Source organism: Terrapene carolina, unplaced genomic scaffold, assembly GCF_002925995.2.
Source record: "Terrapene carolina triunguis isolate 2854851 unplaced genomic scaffold, T_m_triunguis-2.0 Scaffold68, whole genome shotgun sequence".
Lineage (NCBI taxonomy): Eukaryota > Metazoa > Chordata > Testudines > Emydidae > Terrapene > Terrapene triunguis.
Window position 1 is genome coordinate 38,581,520 of NW_020664419.1, and position 26,739 is coordinate 38,608,258.

Consider the following 26,739-nt stretch of genomic DNA (forward strand, 5'->3'; position numbering starts at 1 on the left):
CATGCATCATCCGCACTGCTTGGGATCGTTATCGAGTAGAACCCATCATCAGCATGGACGTATGTCCTCTGGAATAGTGGTTGAAGCATGAAGGGACATATGAATCTTTTTAGCGCCTCTGGCACGTAAAAATCTTGCGACGCTGGCTACAACAGTGCCATGTGAACCCCTGTTCTCACCTTCAGGTGACATTGCAAACAAGAAGCGGGCAGCATTATCTCCTGCAACTTTAAACAAACTTGTTTGTCTGAGTGATTGGCTGAACAAGAACTAGGACTGAGTGGACGTGTGGGCTCTAAAGTTTTACAATGTTTTATTTTTGAATGCAGTTATTTTTTTGTACATAATTCTAAATTTGTACGTTCAACTTTCACAATAAAGAGATTGCACTACAGTACTTGTATTAGGTGAATTGAAAAATACTACTGTTTTTTACAGTGCAAATATTTGTAATAAAAAATAAATATAAAATGAGCACTCTACATTTTGTATTCTCTGTTGTTATTGAAATCAATATATTTGAAAATGTAGAAAACATCCAAAAATATTTAAATAAATGGTATTCTATTATTGTTTAACAGTGTGATTAATTGCCATTAATTTTTTTAATTGCTTCACAGCCCTAATTTTTTACATCTGCTGGTATCCCCAGCAGGGTAGTTACAGGAAATTTCTGTTGCTTTTGTGCCTCCAGAAGATTTGTCCTAATGTCTCCTCCTTTTGTATCTCTCCCCATCTCTGTTAGTCTGGAGCTCCCAATGATGACTTTCTCTTTCCCCTCAGCTGCAATACTCCTTTTCTCTTCATCGCCCCCCCCCCACCCCAACTTGCTTTGTGCACTGAAAGTGAGCAGAAAGCAGTCTCTTCAGAACTCTTGAGTCCTCAGTTCTTTCCCTCTGTATGTATCCCCCCATCCCCAGGGCTGCAATACTGAAAAGGCAGGATTCTTTAAACCTCCACAGGGCACTTTCACTGCAGCTGCCTATCCTGAGTGGATGGGGAGGAGTTGAGTGCACACATCCATCCATTGCTGCACAAACCATCCAGCTACATGTGCTGTGTCCAGGTATTGTCAGGGCTTCCTTCTGTTGAGAGGCAGTTTCTCTGCTTAGCTGCTGCATCTGCCTGTGGCCAGTCTGCATTAACAGCTCAGGACAGGAGTAACAGAAGAACAAAGTACTGCTGCTTGTTAGCATTCATGCAGTACTTCATGGGGGCTGAGGTTTAGGCACTCATGCCTGGTACAGCAGCACACATTGTATCCCTTTCTTTATGTCGTATTACCTTAAACAGAGTACTTTCTTCCAATATTTTAGTCTTTCAGCTTCTGTCAAGAAAACAGAGTTTTTTCCCCCTCAGATCTGATGATGGAAACCTCATGGAGTTACAAACACAGCTCTTGGGCCAGTTTCAAGGTTACAAACCATGTGAATTTTATGGAGATTTCACACAACTCTAATAGGGAGAAAACTGGTTACCAACCATATAGGAGAGAGAAATGTCAGTTTTTGGGATACTTGCTAGTTCAGAGGTTTCTGATTCTGTGAGTATTGGATGCTTTGAACTATTGATTATCGATATAGAGGATGGTCTTTGCAGAAGAGCAGAAAAAACCTTGGAAGGAACCAAATATTATAGAGAGCAATGTAGGAACTAGAATTGTGGGAATATCATATGCAAGAGTTTGAGAGTGGCATAGAAAGTGGCATCATCTTTTCTATCAGGGGAATAAGAGCTTTTCCCCCCCCAGAACTCAGCCACTCAACCCACAATAGCAGGAAAGAATTAATTAAACCTTTGTTGTGGAAACCAGATTCTTGTGACTGACAAAAGCAAGAGTTTTTGCTTCTTGTGAGAAGCTGCATTTATTTTGGAATTCAGACTCTTCTGGGAATTTGTTTGGGAACGAAGAGGTCAGAATTGTGGCCAGCAACGATCTGTGTGGCTTGGAAGATGAAAATTATGGGAAGTAAATTTAAATAATAATTACAGGAGCTTTTCACACAACTTCTGTATGAATTTTTTGTTTTGGAACTCACTGAATTCAGGGAGAGTTATAAGATTCCCCCAAAATAGGAGGAAGAAATTGAAGCACATCTGTGGTTGTAGAGATACTTTAATATCATTGCAGTAGTTAATTATTGCAGTATAGTTATTTTGCAAATTAAGTCTGCACATATTGTGTCTCTTCTTTTCTTCTCTCACCTTTGTGACCAGAGGACTTTTCTTAAGAGAGAGTCAAAAGGATTGATTCTGAAAGATGCTGAGTGCCTGTAGTAAATCTTAATCCAAATGTGTCATTTCTAGCTTCCATTTACTTTCTTTAGTGGCTTCTGATACTTTCTTTAATGGAATTTGGCATGTCATGGTGTAAATCCTCTCCACCACCTGTCCTAAATTATGAGAATGAGCTACAGGTCCAACACCGCTGGTTTAGCACCCACTCCCCCCCCCACTTTCCTACTGGCTATGAGACAACTTGAGAAGTTCATATAGTTTATACTTGGTCGTCATTTTTAATTGTATTTATTTTCTTGGCTTTATGTCTGCACAACAGAGAACATGTCTCACAACTGAAGTTTATAACATTGTGCAGAGAAGGTAAGAAGAAATGGTTCCCTGCAAAGAGTGCTTACAGTCCAAGCAGATCAGATATGAAAACAAGCAGGAAATGGGAGATTGCGAGATGACTGAGTGGTGGCGTTTGGCATGTGTCTTATTAGTTCCACAGTGTTTTTATTCTATTTCTTAGAGCTTATCTACACATGGAGTTGTTGCTGATTAACTCCATGTGTAGACTCACTTACTCTAGAACAAGAGTGTCTTGTTTCTGTTTAGTTTACCCCACTTTCAAAGTGGGCAGTTAAAGCATTCTTATTCTGGAATAAGCTTGGCATGTTTAGCCTAGGAAAATGAAGGCTGAGAAGGGATAGGATTTCTCTCTATAAATACATTAAGGGGTAAACAGCAGGGAGGGAGAAGAGCAATTTAAGCTAAAGGACAATGTTGGTGGAAGAACAAATGGGTATAAAGTGGGTTTCCCTAGCAGTAAAGAAGGACAAATAGGTATGAATAAACTTAGGTTGGCAATTAGAAGACAGTTTCTAACAATCAGAAGAATGAGATTCTGGAACAGCCTTCCAATCACTCCAGAGTAGTGGAGACAAACAACCTAATTAGCTTTAAGATGGAGCTTGATATATTTATGAATGGATTATATGACAGGGTTGTCTGTGCTAGCAGGGGACTGGACTTGATGACCCAGCAGGTCCCTTCCACTCCTAATGTCCTGTAAAAGTAGACATATAGACAAACCCTTATTGGGTCTGTGTTTCTCTGAGAAGGAAATAGAACCTGAAGACCTATTGGAAAGAAGCAGGAGGAATTGGTGTGGTGTGGGCATGGTTTTCTAGGTCATCGTGTCACAAAGCAGTGGATTTTTAACTCCACCCTAGAAAATAGGCAGGTGGGAATGGCCCTTGGGAGACAAGGATCTAAGGAGCTAGGAGGGAAGAAGTGGGGAAAGGAAGTCCTAAGAACAGGCAAGCTCAGGGGGAAAACTTAGTGGGAGGTTTGTGTTGTGTTAATTGTTTTTGAGTTCCAAATAAAGCCAACTCCTAGAAAGGGTGTGAGTTTGGAAATGGAGTCTTTCTGCTCTATGGCGGACAGGGAGGGACTCAGCCCATCTACATGGAAGGAAGTGGTACCACACAAGAGTGGATGAAAGGTACACTTCAAATAAAAGCAAACTGAACTAACTTTTAGATTTACAGCAATTGCATATCATGCAGAGTCTTGCCTTCTGTGCAGCTTCATCCCACAAGTTCAGTGGTTTATTTGATATTGCATACAGTTTTTCTTAATATTTTGTTAACTACATAGACCTATAGAATTTCCTTCTTGCTACAAACATTTTGAAGATTTTTTCCATCTATCATGTTCATGTTGTTAGCTCTACTTGGGTTTTGATTGCAACTTCTGTAGTTATTCTAAATAAGGAACAGTGGAAAATGATAAGTTTTGGTGTGTGTGTGTGTGTGTGGGGAACAAAAATATTAGCCTCTTTGGAATTGTTTCTGTGTAAAATGTCATGATAGTCTTGTTCCATGAGGTAACTTGGAAATTAATTCATATCCCCGTGGCAACGCTTGACATATTTCATATTAAGTCAATTAGAAATAAACCACATTTATTTCACCTTGTCACATTATTTAAACATGTTTATAGCAAAAGGTAAACTTCAGGTTTATTTCATGAATCATCATGCCTTAATACTTTGGTTTTCACTGTCTTAGTTATATGAAAAATTAATGTTGTTTTGAAATGTTTTAAAATTACTTACTTAATAACTTTTTTCACAGTGTTAATTTCATCGTAAAAATATAACTAAGATTTTTCTGTGTTCCACAGTATTTTGGAAGTTTGCTTGTGATATTCTGTGTTGAACTGGCCTGCGGTGTTTGGACCTATGAGCAGGAAATTACGGTGAGTCAGAAAAGGAGGATACATTATTAAATAGAAGAAAACAAAGATTTTCATTAGCTAGCTATTCCCCAACTGCTGTAGTGTGCATCTTTGGTTATGGCTTTCTGTCAGTCTAGTATTAACTTCAGGCATTTCAGTTTGTGTTAATATAGGGAATTCTGGGAAACCAGTTCTTTCTAAAAGGGTCCAGTCTGAAATTTTCTCCCTGTGAGGATCAGATCCTTAGGGCCTGTTTTATTTATTGCTTAGACACGTTCCCACTGAAGTCAAGTGGGAGTTTTGATTCCGTAAGGATTGCAGGCTTAGGTTCTGTATTTTGAGGGGATCTGGGAGGGGGTTGGTCCAAGACTCTTTCACTTTGGCTAAATCTTGCTGTGCTATATTGTAAACAGACAGTGCATTCATTCCATAAATGACTTACTGCTTGCTAAGGTCGTTAGTAATGTCTCCTTAAACTATAAATGCCTGTGTTTTAACGTGAAACATGTCTCAGCTATAAAACCAATTTCTGTAAACTTCTAAGGAGGTTTTATCTCCAACTAGTATTTATAACTGCACCAGCCTTTAATTTTCAAACTGGAGACTTGTATCCATTATGAAGGGAAATGGCTAAGTACTGAACAGAAAACAAACTATCATATTATCCTGCTTGCTCCTATATCGTCTTGTCTCATTTTCAGTTTGATACCTATTTATCAGCAGAGTGACAAATTTCCTCCAAGCTGCCAACATATGCTCATGACACTGGTCTTGTCAATAGCAGTCAGTGTGTAGCAATTATACTGCAGTAAAAAGGGAGGGAGCTCATTTGGTATTTGTACAGTACTGGAACCAAAGGAATTTCTGGCAGATCTGCACTCTGAAATTATGTGGCAGCATTTTGTATCAGAACTCATTCCCTTGCTATACAGATTCCAGAGCGGTGTTTTATGCTCCTAATATAACATCATTTAAATATATCACTTTGCTTAAATGTCAGGTTGCATTGATATCATACATTTTTTAAATTGGGAAGGTAGATCATAGGTATGACTCATCCCCTGGCCACAGCCACCATCCTCAGGGGTTCTGCCAGGGGCGACAGTTATAACTAACATCCATGGCTCTATAGGAGTCTTATCAGTAGAAGCTGCCTCTAGGAGGCATTGAACTGAGCATCCTTCAAGTTCACCAGCTACACCCTCCACCCCAGCCAAAACCATCCATATTTCAGGATACCCTAGATGGGCCAGGCCCCCTGCTGGATCTGGGTTGTGGGCACTTTGGCCCATTGTGACCTCATTCCTCCAGACAGATATTCTACTAGTGGGACCCATAACCCTGGAATACACTAGCAGAAGCTACCATAGGTTATGGCATCAGTGACTTAAAAAACAAAAATAAGAAGTGATAGATCCATCAACCTCTAGGGAATTTTGTCCATCTGCCTTGTCCCATTCCCTAACCAGGCCAGAACCAGTCCAAAGATTCACCACCCCCAAGTTCTTCCACATCTGCCAGGGAAATTCAGTAATGTGGACTGTTAGCATACGAATAAATAGAACTAAATTTCTAATCTTATTGTTGAATGTTCGAACTGGTTAAAGAGGAGACTACAACAGGTCATACTGAAAGGTGAACTGTCAAGCTGGAGGGAGGTTACTAGTGGAGCTCCTCAGGGATCGGTCTTCGGACCAGTCTTATTTAACATTTTTATTACTGACCTTGGCACAAAAAGTGGAAGTGTGCTAATAAAATTTGTAGGTGGCACAAAGTTGGGAGGGATTGACAATACAGAGGAGGACCAGAATATCATACAAGAAGATCTGGATGACCTTGAAAACTGGAGTATTAGAAATGGGATGAAATTCAACAGTGCAAAGTGCAAGGTCATGCATTTAGGGACTAACAGGAATTTCTGTTATAAGCTGGGGACGTATCAGTTGGAAGTGACAGAGGAGGAGAAAGACCGGAGTGTATTGATTGATCATAGGATGACTGTGAGCCACCAATGTGTTGCAGTTGTGAAAAAGGCTAATGCTGTCCTAGGATGCATCAAGTGGGGTATTTCCAGTAGAGACAGGAAAATGTTAGTACCATTATATTGGTGAGATCTCATTTGGAATACTGTGTGCAATTCTGGTCTCCCATGTTTAAGAAAGATGAATTCAAACTGAAATAGGTCCAGAGAAGGAATACTAGGATGATATGAGAGGAGACTCAGAGCTTGGCTTGTTTAGCCTCACCAAAAGAAGGCCGAGGGGAGATATGATTGCTCTCCATAAATACATCAGAGGCATAAATATGAGGAAGGGAGAGGAGTTATTTAAGTTAAGCACCAATGTGGACACAAGAACAAATGGATATAAACTGGCCAGCAACAAGTTTAGGCATGAAATTAGACAAAGGTTTCTGACCATCAGAGGAGTGAAGTTCTGGAATAGGTTTCCAAGGGGAACAGTGGGGGCAAAAAAACCTAACTGGCTTCAAGACTGAGTTTGATCAGTTTATGGAGGGGATGGTATGATGAGACTGCCTGAATCCGTTTTTCCTTTGGGTATAAACTTTGACAACCCAGTGATGGGTGAAATGGCAGCTGTTGCCAGCTTAGGTCCTTTGCCAAGAGCACCACAATCCTCCAGCACTGGCAGGAATAACCAGTGGCAAGAATCAGTGAGTCTGGCACAGCGTGAGCATGATGTACAGAGGATAGTCCAAATGATTTATCCCAATCCTGAACATGCTGTATTAGGAGATGAGCGCATGGAGAGGCTGGTATCATTTGCTCGGAGAGTGGAAGGGGAGTCATCTGAACAAGCAAACAGCAGGGAGGAATACCACCATCTACTAACTGAGAAGATCCATGAAATCCACAGACACATACAGGAAGTACAAGAGAACAGGCTGCTGGGGCAGCAAGGACTTGGTGTACCGCCAGCTCCACAGCAGCAAGGACCTGGCATGGGTCAGCTGTAACCAAGACTATCTGCTAGCTTTGTGGACAGCTGAATGGCAGATCCCAACCTCCAGGAAGAACTGTCTGGACTATCCTCATCCAAGCTGCCTCCTCTGGACAAGGTTAACAAGTGACTACAATTGCTTAGTGTACACTTGGCATTATATATTCAGATTTTTAAATGCAAAGTAAGAGTTTAACATACTCTACTTCCCTACAAGCTTATTTTAATAAAACTCTTATTAAATCTCAAAAAAAAAAAAAAAAAAAAAAAAAGGCATGTAGCCGATCTGCAACTGCTAGCAGCAAATATCTCCAATGGCTGGTGATTGGACATTAGTTGGGGAGGGCTTTGAATTACTACAGAGAATCTTTCACAGGTGTCTGGCTGGTGGGTCTTGCTGACATGCGCAAGGTCTAACTGATCGCCATATGTGGGGTTGGGAAAGAATTTCCCCTCCGGTTTTTTTTTTGCCTTCCTCTGCAGCATTGGGCATGGGTCACTTGCAGGTTTAAACTAGTGTAAATGGTGGATTTTCTGTAACTTGAAGTCTTTAAACCATGATCTGAGGACTTCAGTAACTTAGCCAGCGATTAGGGGTCTATTACAGGAGTGGGTGGGTAAGGTTCTGTGGCCTGCGATGTTCAGGAGGTCAGACTAGATGATCATGATGGTCCCTTCTGACCTTAAAATCTGTGAGTCTTGATCTCTCTCTCTCTCCCCCCCACCCCCTTCTGTGCTCTTACCATTTTGTTTCTTTTCCTTCCTGGTTACTCTCTTATTGCTCTCTTTTCTTCTCTCCCCATATGCCCCATTGTTTGTTCCTCTGTCTTCAGTCGTTGTGATCCTCCTGCCCCCATTTGCCCTCATCCTACTACTGCTCACACTGTGGGGTGGGCCAGGAACACAAGTCTTCCAGGCCCTCTACTCCCTGTCAGGCTCTGAGACCAAGCCCACTGAAGCAAAGCACTTCAGAACCCAGAATGTTCTTCAGCATGGTTTTACAATACCTACAGGTCACTTCCAGGGGCTGGCCAATCCAAAGAATGCAGAGCATGCAGGCCCTTCGTCTTCCACACTGGGCAGCGAAGAGACTCCCTAGAACTCCTTGGGGGAGCCCTGCTGCCAGGTTGGATTCATTTTATAATGAAATCATAGGAGCCCTTGGTGAGGTTCGAGAATTAGTTCGCATTAGTATAGGGGTGTGTGTGATGCTGTTAAAAAGTGTCAGTGAGGCATAACCCCAATACTATCCCAGTTTGAGTCCTGTTTGGCATGTATATTAGTCTGCTAAAAGCATCCCTGTATAAATAGTTTTGCTTCCAGCTTATGATAGCTCTCAGAATGAAAAGTGCCTTATGACTAATTTCTTCCATCCACAAGATTGAAAAGCCAGAGCAGGTTCTCAGTTTACTTGAACTTCAGTCAAGGCTTGATACTTGTTAGAAAAATAGTAACATATTAATGCAAGCGAAAATTAAACAGCAGACAAGACCATAGAGAACTTTCATGCTCAAAAATCAAATCATAAACTTGAATTCTAGTTTACCTACACCATACAGGAAAGTGCTTCTCAAGGAACGAAGCCACGCAAATGATTTTCATGAACAGATGGTATATGTACTACTAAGTAAATTGGTTATTCAGGATTTAGTTAGTTGTTAGTAGATAGGCTTAGTTTGGACTCTGGAATGTCAAGGTGACAAAGGTATAGATTCTAAAATCCCTTCTTAGCTCAGTCATAACTGCCTTGTAAGTTGGTTTTGTTTTACTTTTTAATTTCCTTCTCTCACTTTTTTGCATTAATTTGTGTCTGCTTTTCATTGTCTTCAAAAAAGTTGGATGCCTTGTATTACGTGCATAACCTTGGACTAGATTCAACTAAAATAAGATAATAAAAAAAACTCTAAGAAGCGTGATCTGAACTGCAGTGGTATCAAGTGTTATCCAAAGAAAGCAAAGACCTGATTTCTAATTTAATATAAAGAAAAATGTGTTGAGTGCAAAAGTGAATTAATTTATTCTAGTGACCAGCATAAATGTTTGAAGTATGAGTTGCATCTCTGGGACATTCCTGCTTTTGTAAGTGCTTGTTTTAGCACTCTGCTGCTAAGATGTATTTTTAATTTGGACATTTGCAAACCTCTTGAGATCATAGCCCCTGAGAACAACAACAACAAAAAACAGCTAATAGAATCCCCAGTGTGTCAAATGCATTGTTGTTTTTCTGAGACATTTTATTTGTGAAATGACATGTGAAGACAAGCTAATAAGTGGAAATGTGAAGACAAGCTAATTTCCTAATAGATGGAAATTGCAGTTATAACTAATCCAGATATAACACATATTATTTAACAAAACACCCTATTTTTGGACTGAGGTCGTTCAGGCAATGAGAATCTCTTGTTTTATGTTTGTACAGCACCAAGCACAACGAGGATCTCCTTTGGGAGCTACTATGATATAAGTAATAAATGATAATTTAGGCCATGTAAAATTTCACAGAAAACTGTTACTGGAAGCATGAATTGAAAAAAGATAACTAAATCCTAGCAGTTACCATTAATGGCTTTAGAATAGCTGGATATTTTTTCACAAAATATGTGAAAATAAAGCTCACTTTGAAACTGTGACTTGTTTAAATGCAACCATTAAATCTAATGTGAGCAAGCTAAAAATAACATGAACAGTATGTGTATCTGAAGGACTACACTAAAGTACTCAACTCCTTTGTTAGGTTGGTGTACAATAAAAGTGGTCCAGCTGAAACAAAAGTCAATTTCTAATCTTAACCCTGACTACTTTTATGTCAACTATAACAACCTTTGCTTACTTTGTTATTCTCACAATGTTCCTGGTGTCTGGGTCTTAAATAAAAGAGAAAGCAAGACATGCAATTAAAATACTCCAATTAAAAAAAAAAATTAAATGCTTTCCCAATAACTTGTTTGAAAAGAAAACATTTCCAAAAAATGGAAAAAAAAGGCTTACTGAACAAAAGTTACTCTTGAATTTCTTGAAGCAGTATACACTCAAACTTGTACACGCTGGACTTGATTCAAAACTCTTTGATGTCAATGGAAGGAGAATGGGAGAATGGCCATATTGAGTCAGACCAATAGTCCATCTAGCCCAGTATCCTGTCTTCTGACAATGGCTGGTGCTAGATGCTTCAAAGGGAATGAACAGAACAGGGCAATTTATTGAGTGATCCATTTCCTGTCATCCAGTCCTAGTTTCCAACAGTCAGAGTTTTAGTGACACCCAGAGAGCATGGGGTTGCATCCTTGATGATCTTGGCTAGTAGTCATTGATAGACCTATCCTCCATGAACTTATCTAACTCTTTTTTGAACCCCGTTATACTTTTGGCCTTCCCAAGATCGAGTTCCATAGGTTGTCTGTGCATTGTGTGAAGAAGTACTTCCTTACGTTTGTTTTAAATCTGCTGCCTTTTGACTTCATTGGGCTTCACTGACTTCACTGGACTTTTGTGAGATACAAGTTAATAATCATTTAATTGAAATTTACACATAACCCTTGGAAATGCTCTAAAATATATTATTTTTATTTATTGATATCTAGATCCCCTATTGCCATACACGTATTTCTAAACAAGCAAGTGACAAAAACAATATTTTTCTCACTATTTCTATTAATACAACTAAAGCTGTATGTTTAAAATCAAAACATTTATTTTCCTTTTTTTTACTGAGATGGCACATCCAAAGTAACTTGCATTTAGAACCTCAGGATAGACGAAAACTTTGGTTCTATAGGTACAAGATGATTGATTTATTAGAGAACTCTCAATCTCTCTGTCATTTGAAACACTTTGTCTCTTCTTTTCAGGTCCCAGTACAATGGTCAGATATGGTCACTTTAAAAGCCAGGATGACCAACTATGGCTTACCTAGATACCAGTGGCTTACTCATGCTTGGAATTTCTTTCAGAGGGAGGTAAGAAGATAATCAGTTCATGAAATGTAATGATGCGTGTGCACGAAGTGCTCCTTATCTGTTTGATGGAAAAGGTTTAGTTAGAAATAAAAAGGTGAGGCTTTTTCTGCAAGCTAACTGAGGACTTATATTTTGGTGTAGTCCTTGAAAGCTATTGGCATACAACCTCTCAAATTCTTGTAAGTTCTAGACAAATACACTGGAATTGTGTATTTTCATAATTTCACCTCCCTTCTTCTTGTAACTTACATTATTTATATATAATTCCAAGGATGCACTATAGCTGCATTAGTTCTATATACAGATCATATTTCATTAAATGGACCGACAAAGACTTACAACAGTGGTTTTCACCCTGTAGTCCTTGGACCCCCTGGGGTCTGCAGACGATGTCTAAGGGGTCCACGAAAGGTTATTGTTACCATACATCAGTGGTTTTCAACCTGTGGTCTGCAGTTCCCTGGGGGTCCACAGACTGTCTAAGATTTCCAATAGGGTCTGCACTTCCATATGAAATTTTTTAGGGGTCCACAAATGAAAAAAAGGTTGAAAACCACTGACTTACAACAGGGATTCTCAAACTTCATTGCATTGCGACCCCTTTCAACAGTAAAAATTACAACATGACCCCAAGACGGGGGACCGAAGCCTGAACCAACTGGAGCCCCCGGAGGAGGGGGCAAAGCTGAAGCCCCAAGGCTTCAGTCCCAAGCAGGGGCCTGTAATCTGAGTCCCGATGCCCAGGGGTAAAGCCCTCAGGCTTTGTCCCCAGGCGGTGGTGCTCACGCTTCAGCTTCAGTCCCGGGCCCCAGCAAGTCTAAGCCATCCTTGGCAACCCCATTAACATGAGGTGGTGACCCACTTTGGGTTCCTGACCCACAGTTTGAGAACCGCTGACTTGCAACATAAAAAACCACCTCCAGTACTGTGAGTGCAGTTGCATTGATTTAGAAATGTAGCTACCTGATTGCACCTGCAGATCAGATAGGTGTCTAAAAACGGTACAATTGCAGGCTCCTTTAATTGTGGATGCAATATTTGAGGCCTAATTAAAAATCTGTGCCAGTGTGTGTTAAAGCTTTTACTGTATATATATACCACTAATAATACAAAAATAAGAACGTTCCTGAATTTAAATAATACCTTCAGTTAACTACTTCTCCTCTGCCAAAGATGGGAGCACCTAGGCCTATTTCAGTGAAGAATACAAGTATGAAGAATTAAAAATTGATTCACTGCGTATACAGTAAAGTGAACATCCTATATGGTATTTTAGTATTATTGTCCTCCCCTCTTACTGCATGCTTTGATTTGTAGTGTCCTTTCTATGGATTTGCCATCTTTGAAACATTATATTGGTTGGAAAGGAGTATGAAAGGCTGTTTCTAAGCAGTTGCCAATACTGTCTCTTGGGTTGCAGTTCCATTAAAGTGGTCAGTTTTATGTCCTGTCACCAGGGAAAAAAAACATGGCTTGAACATTGACATATTTGCTCTATAGCCTTCTGAAATACAGAACTGTATTCATTTTAAAGAAAGAACTATTATGTCACAGAAACAGGGACATGTACAAGGTAAAAACCATTAGCTCCAGATACATGTTCACGTGCAGGAAAAACACTCTTTAAATGCTTGTCATTGTGTTGCCTTTGTTAAAATGCTGAAATCTATCATTGTTGCAGATTTCCTGTTTATTTAAACATTTCCTGACTACACTTGATTAGTCTGTATTTGTGTTAGAACCTGAAAGAAAGAATAAATAAAGGATTAGAAGAGTTTAAGATATTTTCTGCTAAAGCTTTTCAAATGCTACCAGAAACACAGTAGTTCTTCATGTTTAGGTAGATTGAGAGAATCTGTCTATAGTCTCTACCTGAAACAATATAAACAATTCTTGATTTCCATGCACACTGCTTTATGATATCTTGGTTTAAATGTATGTGTTGGTTAGATAAAAAAGATGCCTTTATGTATTGGTTATCATAGTGTCACAGCAATGACCCTGTAAGTCCTAAATGACTCTTCCTCTGGAAAGGCTGATTTTTAAATAAATGAAAAATCAACTTCCCTGCCAAAGAACAAACCCTGACTCTCTGGGGAAAAAAGAAAAAAAAAGCCCTTTGTAATAGAAATTTCTTGTGTTTAGTCCATAGCCAGAGGAAATGATTTTTGGAAAGTTTGAGGTTAATTGGACAAACTGTTTCAGCAGTACAGCACACTGCCTCGCTAACTGATGCGTTCTCATATTTTGAGCATTTTGCGCCAGATTTTTAAAAGAAGGAAATCAATGGAAGTTAAGGGCCTAAATATCTTTCAAAATCTGGGCCTATGTTAATTCTTTTTGTCTGCTCTCAACTCAGGTATTGGATGTACTTATTTTCTGCATGAATGAACATTGGTGTATTGGGCCATTTTTATGAAGTTGGAGTGCAAACTTCTTAGTTCGTAAAGGATCCGTTTTTTATCAGCTGTGAGCTCTGTCTTCTGCATTTTATAACTTTTTGGGAGAGATGTGAAATCTGTTTTTCTTAACCACACCATTATATTTTTTAAGAGCAAATTGCTGATCCAATAACCAGAAAGGGTGACCTTGTGGCTAGGAAGGTAGAGAGAGGGAGAATTGGGGCTGGGAAGAGGACAGTGGGGAAGCAGAAGAATGAAAGTGAAAACAGATGGGGAAAAAAGCCCAAAGAAGGTAACATGAGGAGCCAAAGCTTGAAGTCTTCAGTCAGGCAAAACTCCCCAGCAATTCAGTAAGACTTTGGCCTGAATGAAAAGGTAGGTTGAAAACCAAGTAAGAATTTAGTATTGGGACTCTGATGAGACGCAGAAGATAGAGGGGAAGAGAAAATTTAAAATTAACAGGAAAAGAGAGGTGGGTGGCAGCCATGCCAAGGTATGGTGGGAGGGAATGTGTGAGTTGGTGTCCAGGCAATGGACAGAGGACAGGGGATTGCACCAAGTAAATATGTAGCCATTGCATCAGCCCTCTTTGTTGTGAATGCAGACTAGAAAATGAAATCCCATCACTATGTTATAAGCTTGTTACTGTGATTTTTATGATCTATTATGGCGTGTCTTGTGATCAGAGTTCCTACTATTCTGATTCTTATACAGATTATATTCTCCTGTGATACTTTATTTCCCCCCAAATTTCCTTCCTCCTATTTTCCTTTTCCATTTCAGTATTTTTCTTAGCTCTTTTTTATTGTCTTCACTTTTTTCTCATTTTCTTTCTTTTCCCTTATTTCTGTCCCTTTCCCTGCTCTGACACATCTCTTCCTGTGCATTCCTCCCGCTCCCCCCCCCCCAGATTTGCCTCCAATCTGCTCCAGCTTTATAGGGATTCTCCATTCCACTAGTGTCTCCTCCTATTAAACTTCTCTTGGCTACCCCCATAATGAGGACAGCAGTATTGCAGGCTTGGGCAATTTCTGTGAAACACTAAGTAGGGCAGTGGTTTTCAACATATGGTCCACGAAAGGTGGTTGTTACCATAGAACAGTGGTTTTCAACCTATGGTTCGCGGACCACTGGGGGTCCATGGACTATGTCTAAGATTTCTAAAGAGGTCTGCACCTCCATTTAAAATTTTTTAGGGGTCTGCAAATGAAAAAAGGCTGAAAACCACTGACCTAGGGGATTGGTGGGGAGGGAAAGGACAGATCACATATCAATGTAATTGGCTGATTTTTGGCTTGGTTATGTCCAGGCACAGCAGAGGCATCCATAAAATGAGGCTCTGTACAGGAGCAGCCGGAAACAATATCTAAAAACAATAGCCTGCATATGTCTGGCGCTATATACATGTTTTAAAAGTTTGTTCAGTTTTTAGCTTTTATGACCAGGGAGCATCACACTGCAGTCACTGATCTTGGCTAACTTTTCCTTTGCAGTTTAAGTGCTGTGGAGTGGTGTACTTCACTGATTGGCTGGAAATGACAGAGATGGACTGGCCTCCTGACTCCTGTTGTGTTAGAGAGTTCCCGGGATGCTCCAAGCAGGCACATCACGAGGACCTTAGTGATCTTTATCAAGAGGTAGGGTGGAAAAAATAGCATTACACTTAAATATTTCAGAAGGGTGTGTACTTACATGTTCCTGTGACTTCCAAACTCATAACATGTAAGTCTGAAAAATGTTTGGCGTTCGTGCTGAGTTCTTTGGAATATTCCCTTCTTTTTTGGCAAGGATCTCCCACCATAGGGAGAGATGTCTTCCCAAAGCTTGTCTCTCTTCCCTCTCCCCTGCCCTCAAACATTCACCCCATTCCCACTTCTGTATATTTTGGAAACTCCTCCTACTCTGAAGGTGTGCATTCCAAATATATGAGCATATATTGACAAATGGATTCTGAAAGATGGATCTGTTGTCATGCTTCTCATGAAAGTCTGTGGTAAGCAGAAAGATCTGTTGGTGGGTGGAAATGGAGGGGGAGATTTTATATAGTGGGCCATATTCATTCCTGGTATAACTCAATTGAACCTTCAAGGGTGGTACCATCATCTTAAAGATTAAGAATATGGCCTCCTCTTTTTGGTTACTGAGGTAATAGAGAAGTCTTCCATTGTTAAATGGGGCTATGCCCATAGCAGATATACAGAATCAGTGGATTTGTGGCCTGCCTTCAATTGAAGCTTTCAAAAATCTGTTCACCTAGAAATGAGATAAGGCATTAGCAATGCAGTTAGCACCTTGCACACGTCTAAGCCCTGAAATAGCTATTTTACATTGAATAATATAGTCACATGAGTCTTCCAGTTTTGGCAAGCTGATTACTGAACCTCCGAATGGCTGTGGACATAGAAGACCACACACTAATTCATAAATTCCGTTTCTCCAACTCACCAGGATGGAGAGAGATTTTAGGATTGTGAAGGTCCTCAGATACTACGATAATGATGACCACATAAGTACCTAGACAGGAAGATGCCTCTGGCAAGTCCTTTGAAAATCCAAGAGCTCTGTTGATGCCTCAGTCAGCAGGGATCATGCACACAGACAAATAACACAGTCACTCCAATATGAATATACATGGAGACCTTATGCCAAAGCAATTGTTTCCCATGGTCTACACTATTATTGCTGAGTTGTATATAATATTTTTTTAAAAAAGAATAAGAAAATTGATAATGAGAGGGAATACATTTGAGCCTCAAGAGATTGATAGCATCACTTGAACAAACAATCAGTGTGTGCAGGATCAAAATATGTTAAAACTAAGAAAACACTTTCATTATTGATGCTCTTATCTCTTCTCATGCAGACTTGCTCTTGAGCCTGCCTCATCAAAGTATGCTGTTTTTGCAGGCATTATCACTTACGCTGGCAGAAAGCTGAACATCATTAGTTGTGCTCTCAATAGTACTATGATTGATGTCTCCAAGATGAAGGCATCAGGAACATAGTATACAGTATTTAAATGTGAAAAAGGACTTTGAGAGGAGAGCAAATGTACATTTGCCTCCGTGTGTATGTTAGGTATGTGAAATAAGTTTGAGTTTGTGGTAATCAGGAATAGCATTTGATCCTGTTTCAAAACTTAGATCACTTGAATTTCTTAGAACAGACAGTATCTTGGAACGGTTGTAGTTTCTACTTGAACATAACAATCATATTCAGTGTGAAAAACAACCAAATATTAAAAGCATGTACAAGTTTTATTTTGTTGATAACTTAGTATTTTTCATTGCTTAAAAACAAAACAAAAAACCTAAGAGTCAGAATAGCTTTTAACTTTACACTTAAGACATAACATTATAGCAATAACTTTGCAATTTACTACTCAGGAATTTATGGTGATGTTGCATTCTTTTGGCACTTTACTTCTGTTTGCTCACTTTGGACATTTGGAGAGTTTGAGCAAGGATTATGCATATTAAAATAATACTATAAATGTTGCATGAAACAGACCTGCCTTTGCATTTTTATAAGGTTTAACCAAGGCTAATATTAATAATATGTAGCAAGACTAGTCATCTTTCGAGAGGTCTTTTACTATTTCTGTGAGTGGAAGAGGGGGGAAAACAAACCCTGTAAAGTGAATATATTTATTGGCCAGGACATTGAAGTTAAAGCACTTTTAAATCTGAATAAATGAGTAGTTAAATATATTCTCCTTTGGAAAAGGTGTGAAATCAGATTCTTTCCACTTTGAGGATGATGAAGAAACATTTGCCAAGCACTTTTTAAAATCATGGTTTTTAAAAACTCCATTATATACAACAGACTTTTTAGAAATTTAAAAGTGCAGTTTTGCTATTTGGCAAACACTTTATCTCAGCTGTCAATCATTTCCCCCCAATGTGCATGTTGTGCTTCAGTGGGTCTGAAGCTATATGGTCTCTGTTTTGGCTACTTCCTTCTCTTTAGCATCATCATCAATAATATTAAGACTCTTCTGAAACTAGGATTGATTAGTTAACTTACGTTTCCTTCGTTGACTGTAGCAGAGCAGGCTACAAACCATTGTCTGTCCTACATAAAGTTTTGCCTCTTTTTGTTTGTTGTTTAATTTAGTGACATTGGTGAACTGAAAATATCTAGCATTAAATTTTCCATTCCTCTCAGGCTACACTCAGTTCAGAAATGGGAATGGTGTAAGATGTTCAAGTGTAACTGATGTAAGTTAGAGCAGCTTCAGGAAGCTCATGTCACCGAGAAAAGACTGCATTAGCAAGGAGGAGCTTTCTCCACTCACTGGGGAAAAGGTCTCTGTATGCTTTTCAATGAGTCCTTCTGATATCAAAGGTTTTGAACAAAGCTCATGAGTCAAAAGTTATATTGATTCTAAGAATGTCATCCTAGCCCAGATAGGTATAGCCCAGACTTGGCTTTCATGCTGATCCCATCAGGCTGAAAATCTGGCTTCAGACCATCACTCAGAATCAGGGCACATTACCCCATCCCAGTTTATTACAGCTTGGCTCCTAACAAAGTTGAGCCTTTAATTATGGTGTCTCTGAGTAGATAGCTGGCTCTTGTCCTTCAGCCATCTTAGAAGCAATTTACCAGAAGGACTTTCTTCTCTGAGTGGAAAAGGTTTATCATGTGGTGGAATCAGATCTCAATGGACCTCTTTATCTGCCTGGTACAAAAACTGTTTGAGTACCACCTTCTTGTTTTATTTGACTAGGTTTATTTAATTGCAGTATGTTTTGGCCTTTTGGTTCATTTGGAGCTTAACACTTTTAATGCAACCCTGATGAAATCTCCTTTCGAACCACTCAGTTCCTAGGAGCTGAGTTCCTAAGACATGGAAGGTCATTTTCCTGGAGATAGTGAGTTCAGTTCATGAATTCCTCGGTGGAAGGCCAGAAGGAAACATAATAGTCATTTAGTCCAACCTCCTCCATAGCACAAGGCAAAGAATGTCATTTGACATCACGCACAGTAACTGATGGTCGAACTAGATGTATCTTTTAGAAAGACACCCAGTCTTGATTTAAAGAATCAATACATCGGTATTATGTAGAGATTTTCAACTGTGGATCTCACATCATGTTAGAAAGGAAAGCTATGTATCATTATCTCCATTTTACTGACTGGGAAAATACAGCACAGAAAGGTGAAATGTCTTGTCCAAGTCAAATAGCAGGTCAGTGACAGAAACAGGATACAACCCAGGTCTCCTGACTCTTAACCCATTGTCCTGTACACTGGAATATGTTGCCCCATAAAATGAGAGTGCTTGAGGCCCTAGAGCCTGATCCACCTTGTTATACCCAATTAAGAAGAATCAGATGGTGCTAAGGATTCATCCAGGACTCCTCTCTGAGGTGGGGTCAGAAGTCAACATCCATGGCCTATTGTTCTGCCAACGTTCTTTCCACTCCCACGTCCTCATTCCAGTGAATCCTTTCTCCCTGTGCTTGATGTCCACAGTCTTTTTGGTTTCACTTGGAGCAGACTAACATCCTTAGATAGGGCAACTAATTTTCTATTGCAATGACCTTTGTGATCTGAACCTTACAGGATATGCCAAGGCAAGACTGCTTGGCTTGTGGATGTCTCCATCAGACATCTGAAAGGCAGCTACATGGTTCTCCCTCCACCCCCATTCCCAAAGCGTTATTGGATTAATTCATCTTCCAGGAAGGAATCCTATTTTGGATTCTTTGCTGCAGAATTGGTTCCAAGTTAAGGCAGGCCATGCTTCTTCTCTTCCACCACAAAAAATATTTTTGCTTCATGTTAAGTGGCACCATATTTTCAGTTGGCAAAAACATTTTCCCCATGAGTTTGATCCTCTAGTTTTGGGTTCATTCAGCAGGCTGTACTTTAACACCTGATGCTGTGTTTTGAGAGGTAACTTAATAGTCTTTTTTATGATGAAAAAAAGTCTGTGTTTGGATTGATGTTGGGCATTGACATAACTGCTGCTCAACACAGCTGTGCTATAATTTTCTTTTGAGATATCTCCTGAGCATCTTATTCTCGAAGAGTCAGAATCCTGCACAGATGGCATTGTTAATGAAAGGAAGATGAGTTACCTGTAACGCTGATGTATGGAAGAGATCGTCTTGCCGGAATCCTGCCTCCCCACCTACTGCGCTGCAGATTTTGGAAGTAACCTTTTTCGGAGTTGTTTTTCCTCTTACACTTTTTTTGCCTTCTGAGCTATTATTTTTTGCATATGTTGATCTTTGTGAATTGGTTTTCTTTTTGGGAGCTTCACTTCCTGTGCAATTGAAAGAATAGACTGGAACATTTGAAGATCAGCAGTAATCAGAGGGTGATGTAAGACCACAGTTGTGGGCTTGGTGTGCTCGCTACCTGCCTTCAATAGATTAAAAAAATATAATCTTGAGAGGTAGGAGAGTTCAGCTGTTCTAAAGATAAGCTAAGGCCTAGGCATAAGAATCCTGAAAGATGTTATCTTCAGAGAAGCAAAATTACAGGTAAGTATCCTTCCCTTTTATAATCTGATGGACTCTGATTACATATAGGAAGCAGATCTGTTAACTAAGTTGATGTCATTTGTATGTAGTTACTTTCAGTGTAGAACTAAACTTTTCTAATCTGATTTTCATTTACACTGCAGCCACTTTTCAACACTGAGTTTTAAAGTGGGTGTAAAAGTATTTTTTGCCTACTTTAAGACCCCTTTACACTGCCAGCAGTGTAAAATGGCCATAGTATAAATGAGAATAAGGACCTAAATCTATAACTTTGCAAGCTTGAGAAAGTAATACTATACTGAATGATCATTACAAATCGTTATAGTTGGTATTGAGTTGTCACTAATGTAAGAGCTGTTCTTGACATAGATTTTTACTTCAGTCTAGGAGAGTATATTTATATGTCCTTTAATTGCAATTTACCAACTCTGAGTATATAGAATATGCATAAATAAAATGTATAAATTGGGGATAATGGGAATGGCTGGATAGTTCTAGTTTTGGAAACTGATTTTGAATGTGAACCAGAGCAGAAATGTAAGAGCATCATTAAGTGGAAGGAGGCAGCCTAGAGAGATCTGGTATAATTTGTCTTAGTTACATGTCTGTACTGCAGGAGCTGTAGGGATTAATGCTGTTGCTCTCTGATGCTGATGTTTCCTCTAGGCAGCAGATGAACTGAATTTGAGTACTGCTGTGGGTAAGCATTTTTTAACTGTGACCAGCATGCACTTTAGTTCCTCATAAGTTATCAGAAAATATTAAATGCAGCTAGTTTCTTCACAGTTAAAAACAAATTTGGAGCAGCATAATTGAAACAATGTATTTTGCTTAGGAAAACATGCCCAAGTGACTTTCTTGTTCTGTATCAGTTTGAATTAAAGGTCTTTTGCTGCAAAGATTTTTGTTTTAAAATTTCATAGAAGCCCAAATTTGTTTTTTGTTCTGCTCTGAGTCTCACCTGTGTTAGAGCATTGACAGAATGAAACTGTTGAAAGTCTGTGTTGTATTACTGTGGTTAATACTGGAAAGATGTCAAAGTCCTTTAATGTATTCTGGCATAATGTTTTCAGAATACATGGGAATAGTTCATTCATTTCAGATCTAAGTAAGGGACCTGTTGACTTCAGTGGGAGTCTGCATGTGAAGCACTTGTAGAATCAGGCTGTTAGTCATGTAAACCGGCATCTATGATTGTGGCATTTGAAATAAATATTGGTTTCTGGAAGCATTTAAGATGACTGGAATACTAACGTGGTCATGCTCAGTGTTAAAAGCCTGTTATTTTGGCCAGTTACTTATTTGTCATAAGACTATGTGGAATAGATTAGTAGGGTCATAATCACAGAAACAACATTTTGAAAATAACATGACCAACCCGATGGCTTATTGAAGTGTCCTATTGGTACTAGTGACTGTGTGTTTACATCACACTATCCTGTGCAGACCTGTGTCTCTGTGAATTTCCCCTCGCTTGCCCTGTGCAGAAGACCCACCTTTAAATCTCTATGGAGTTCAGGGGTGGGATAGAGCTGGGTTGGGCGGAAGGAGCTGAAGTGCCGCTCTCCACAGCACTTTCCCTTGGGATTGATTTTAATGTGGAAATCTGGGTGGGGATGAAATATAATTTGCAGTTGTATTACCTCCTACTGGTTCCCCATGTACAGTTATTACTGAGCGGCTGCAGAGGGGCCCTGGCTGTGGCTCTTCCTGGACACATCCTGCTAGGGTGAAAGGGCCTCCCTTTCCCACAGATCCATGAGATGCATGGCCAGGACGGGGGACTGGATGTCTGGGCGTAAAAATCTGTGTCCCCCTGTAGCGGGGTGGTTACCCCGCTCCTGCCCCGAAGGGCTTAAAACAGCCAGGGAGAGGGCTGTGGCAGGGAAAAGCTAGGCTGATTGGGGAAGTAGCCACAGCTGGGCTATGCCCCAATCAGGCCCAGCTGGTCCCTATAAAAGGCTGTGAGCCAGAGGCCCAGAAGAAGTCTCCCTCTGCCTGTAGAGGGAGAAGGGCCTGGCTGCAGGAAGCTAGAGATAGGGTACCTGAGTGGAGCAGGGCCGGGGAAAGGAGCTGGGGAGCTCCAGCCTGTAAAGCCCTAGGCTGCGGCCTAGCATTGGGCTAAAAGGTACTGGTGGTTGCAGAGGGCAGCCCGGGGTAGGCCAAGGCAGCAGGTCCAAACCCAACCTTGCCAGTGATGAGTAGGCGGATACTGCAGTCTGCCCCAGGGTGTGGGGCTAGACAATGATTGGCAGTAGCCTTATACTGAGGCGAGGTGGGAACACTGGGTGGGGGTTCCCCGGGGAGGGGAGACCCTAAAACTGAGGGGTTACTGCCAGGGGGCAGCACCCCAGGTAAAAGGGCACCGGGGTCCAGGGAGGGACACGGGGGCCAGAGGACAGGCAGATCACCGGCCTGCAAAGGGCGCTCCGACAGCTGGATCGAGCTAATTCCCAGAAGTCACCAGCAGGAGGCACCGCAGGGGTGAGTCCGCTCCTCTACACCCCGCCTCCCCAAAACTTCTCTTTCTCAAGAGAGACTGGTTCAAGGAAGACTGTGCAAGGCTCCTTAGATGTTTTCTGTAGGGAGAAGACAGTCAGCCTTGGATATTTTGGTTTGGGTGTTTTCCTGTAAAATTATTGTCTGCATCAGCAGTTATCAAACTGTGGTCCAAGGAGCACTTGGTGATGGTGTGCAGAGAGCTGGGTGGTCATGTGGTCCTCACTCTGCCTTGATTTTACATTTTAAAAACAGCTGAAATGCAGTACTTTCTTAATAGTACTTTTCCATGTCAGGAATGGCTGTAGCTGCATGCTGGGATATTATATGATCATGAATGGGAGGAGAGGAGCTGCATGGAGTGATCACCTTAATAAGATGCTAAGGGCTTGTCTTCAGTATAGCTAAATCGACGCTGCTGCAATCGACGCTGCAGCATCGATTTAGCAGGTCTGGTGAAGATGCAATAAGTCGATGGAAGAGCGCTCGCCCATCGATATAGCGCGGCGTAGACACCACTGTAAGTTGATTTAAGCTATGTCGACTTCTTTTACGCAACTTGTGTAACTTAACTAGCGTAACTTAGATAGATTTACTTCGTTAGTGTAGACAAGGCCTTAGATTGCAGTTCTTTTTGACAGGGACCATCTTTTGTTCTGTGTTTGAACAGTACCTTCCACAATGGGCTCCTGGTCATGACTGGGGCTATTGGGTGTTATGGTAATAGATATAATAAATAAGAAGGTGATGTGGCCTTCAGTATAAAACGTTAAAATAATTCTTATTGACAGAACAGCACGGAGGCATTCAGACCAGTTTGCTGAGGAAGAAGAGTGATTTTTGGGGAGGATGAATGACAGTGCTGTCTGTGTGTAGGGAAGCTACTTTGTTATGGACTGGTAAACTTCATCAGTGCAAATTTTCACAATATTGCTCTCGTTGCTGTTTTTTAGTTACAGTAACTGATAGTTTGTGTTAAACGTTCTATTACCCAAGAACAATGTTTTCAAATAGGTTGAATATGTTACTATACTGTATGTAGCAATAAGATGCTCAGCCCAATATAAGATACAGGAATAAAAACAGTCCATGACCTAAAGGTTTCACAATTTAAAAATCACAAAGAAGCTTCTATGTACAAATGAGCCCAAAGTCTGGTTAGTTTTAAAGTATAGCCCTGGTGAGTTGCCCTAAGTATAAAACATACATGGGTGGGTTTTTTGCAATGAACAGAGGCTGTTCGTTGAAGAACGAAGAGCTGGAATAGTAAAAATGTACTTTGTGAGTAAGGAAAACTACTTGTATCTAATACTTTGGAGAAACTGATCAAGAATCCTTCTGTAAAGGCTGCCTCCCTTCAGTTGTTTCCACAGTCAGAAAGACCACTGTCTAGGCTCTTTCTACAGAAGTCAGGAGCTCAGAATTAGAAGATGATACATAGTGTATGTAGCTAAAACCCTTGAGTCTGGGAAAAGCCATGATGAGGTTATACAGTTTGGAAAATCTTTGCTTAGGATATTGGTTTAATTTCTATTGATGGTGTTATAAAAATATGTTCTGTTTGGAAAAATCAAAAAGGAGTTAAAAAAGTTGATCTCATGATTTAAAAGCTTAATAGTAACAGCTTAAAAAAAGCTTTATAGCAACAGGCTTAAAAAGTCTAAAGTCTGTAGTTTAGAAAAAAGATGAGTAAGAAAAGATTTGATGGAACTGTCTTAAATACTGGAAAAAATAATTACTTGAGTTTTTTTCAAAGTAAACAAGGTTGATAGGATCACAGATTAGATGAGCAGAGGTCATGAGTTGAGAGAAATATGGAACAAACAGATCTCTGGGAGGTTTAAATTAGATCCATGAAAGGATTTTGAGACAAGATTGTGGAAAGGGAAAAGAAGCAAGCAAAGCAATTTGACAAAGCATGGTTTTAAGAATGGAAATGTGACCCTTGATGGGCCAAAAGGCCAACAGTAGATACTATATCTGTTTAAAAATAAGCATTTGGAACTCTGAGGTAGATCCAAATAATGTTGACTGACTTTTTTGTTATCTGTTTTGTTCTATAGGGTTGTGGTAAAAAAATGTACACTTTCTTGAGAGGAACGAAACAATTGCAAGTGCTGCGATTTCTAGGAATCTCTATCGGAGTTACACAGATTCTGGCTATGATCCTCACTATTACTTTACTGTGGGCTCTATATTATGACAGAAGGGATCCTGGGACAGATCAAATGATGTCCTTGAAGAATGACACCTCACAACACCTGTCATGTCATTCAGTAGAGCTGCTGAAACCCAGCCTGACAAGGATCTTGGAACATACCTCCATGGCAAACAGCTTTAACACACACTTTGAAATGGAGGAATTGTAGGTGATACAAATGAATGTGTGAAGTCACAAAGTTATGGGGCTTTTGTTTTGTTTCCCCCCTGTTCTGTCTCCTGCATTTTTAAGTATACCATTCTGTTTCAGAAAATGGCTAATGAACAGAAATGGAGATACCTCCATGGAAGGACAGCTGATCAAAGATCTGTCTCTCAGCTTCTTAGAGCTATGAAACAATTGTTTTGCATAGAAAGCACCATTTACTGGATGCAGTAATATTTATCCATAAGATGTACAGCATATAAGACACTGATATCTACATAAGTAGATAGACACTACTAATGACACTTTAAAAAAAGAAAGCATCATAGAAAGTAGAAAGATAACTGTCTTCCATAGAAATGCCTATATTTGAGAGGCAAACAAAATGGACTTTTGAACACATTTCTACTAAACCATTGGGAAAATGTTCAGGGATACATGTGGATATAAATGGTTTTTTGTGTGTGTGTATATATAGTAGAGCTACAATTCAAGTAAATGCTTGGGTTTAAAAATTGCAACATCTGTAAAAAGAGTAAGTTTTTTTTCTTTTTCTTTTTTTTAACAGCACTTTTATTTTAGCTGTTTCATTTAAAGATAATCTAAAAACCTCTATTTTTATCCTAAGATGATTGTTTAATTTTTAAATTAAAACACATTAAACAGAGGTTTTAAAAACCATGAATATGATCAGTATACTTTATTATTCTAAATGTGACCTAATTTGTAGAAAGTGATTGTTTTTCAAAACAGTATGTTCTTTGGACTGGATTTATTTAGTATAAATAAAATATATTTTCTTTCCAAACAGGGATCAGTATAAGATTAGCAAATCTTTATAGATGGACCCCTCTTTCTCCTACTCCTCCTTTCTCCCCTCCAGATAAAAATGAAAGACTATAAGGAAAACAGTGATTTACTGGTTTATTGTTCTGGATGCAATTGCAATAAATGTAATGTAAGAGTAAAGGAGAAAATTCACTCTAGCCTTTTCTTCATTGAAAGTTCTCTGTTGACTCAAATTGCCAAATGGCAACAGAGTTACAATCTATTTATTGAGGTGGGAAAAGTGCATTTTACTGTATTTTTATGTAAATGTTTATTTCATAGGATTATTTTTTACAGTCAAGCTCTTGAAAATTGTGTTTATTCCAATACCAGTGCTTTGTGACAAGTGGGGTTTTTACACAGTATTGAAATTTTAAAGTTTTTTTCCACTTGTTTTGGAACTGTGTAGAAAAACAATAAGGTGCCCTATGGCAGCTAATAAAATCACTACTGTCCAGAATGTTGTGATGGCTTCTTTGTTGTTAAAGTTAAAGAGAGTGGGTGCTTTTATCCTAGTAATTTAACTTTAAAAAGCTCCACGTTAAATGTCCTTACTGCTGTCAGTTTGTCACTATTGTGTATTTAATGTTAAACACACACATGTTAAATGTAGACATTAGCTGTGAATTTCATTGTTTTTTGACCTTTTCATAAAAGTTTCAAGTGAATGGGAAGCTAGGGAGCCAGTTCAAAGTTTAACCTTTCTTCAGTGATCTGTGTGTGTGCTTAAATCCTCTGCAGGCATCCCTCTCTGAGGTGAAGCTCCTG

General features: G+C 39.6%; 1 protein-coding gene across 1 annotated transcript in view; it reads left to right on the forward strand.

The window, feature by feature from the left end:
* Window positions 1-26,431, forward strand: part of TSPAN12 (tetraspanin 12) — a 64,582-nt gene extending 38,151 nt beyond the window's left edge. The window contains exons 5-8 of the mRNA XM_024193707.2: window positions 4,411-4,485; window positions 11,273-11,380; window positions 15,276-15,419; window positions 24,842-26,431. Of these exons, the coding sequence (XP_024049475.1) occupies window positions 4,411-4,485; window positions 11,273-11,380; window positions 15,276-15,419; window positions 24,842-25,147 (633 nt within the window). The 3' untranslated portion in view covers window positions 25,148-26,431. The remainder of the gene's footprint in view (window positions 1-4,410; window positions 4,486-11,272; window positions 11,381-15,275; window positions 15,420-24,841) is intronic.
* The last annotated feature ends 308 nt before the right edge of the window (window positions 26,432-26,739 follow it).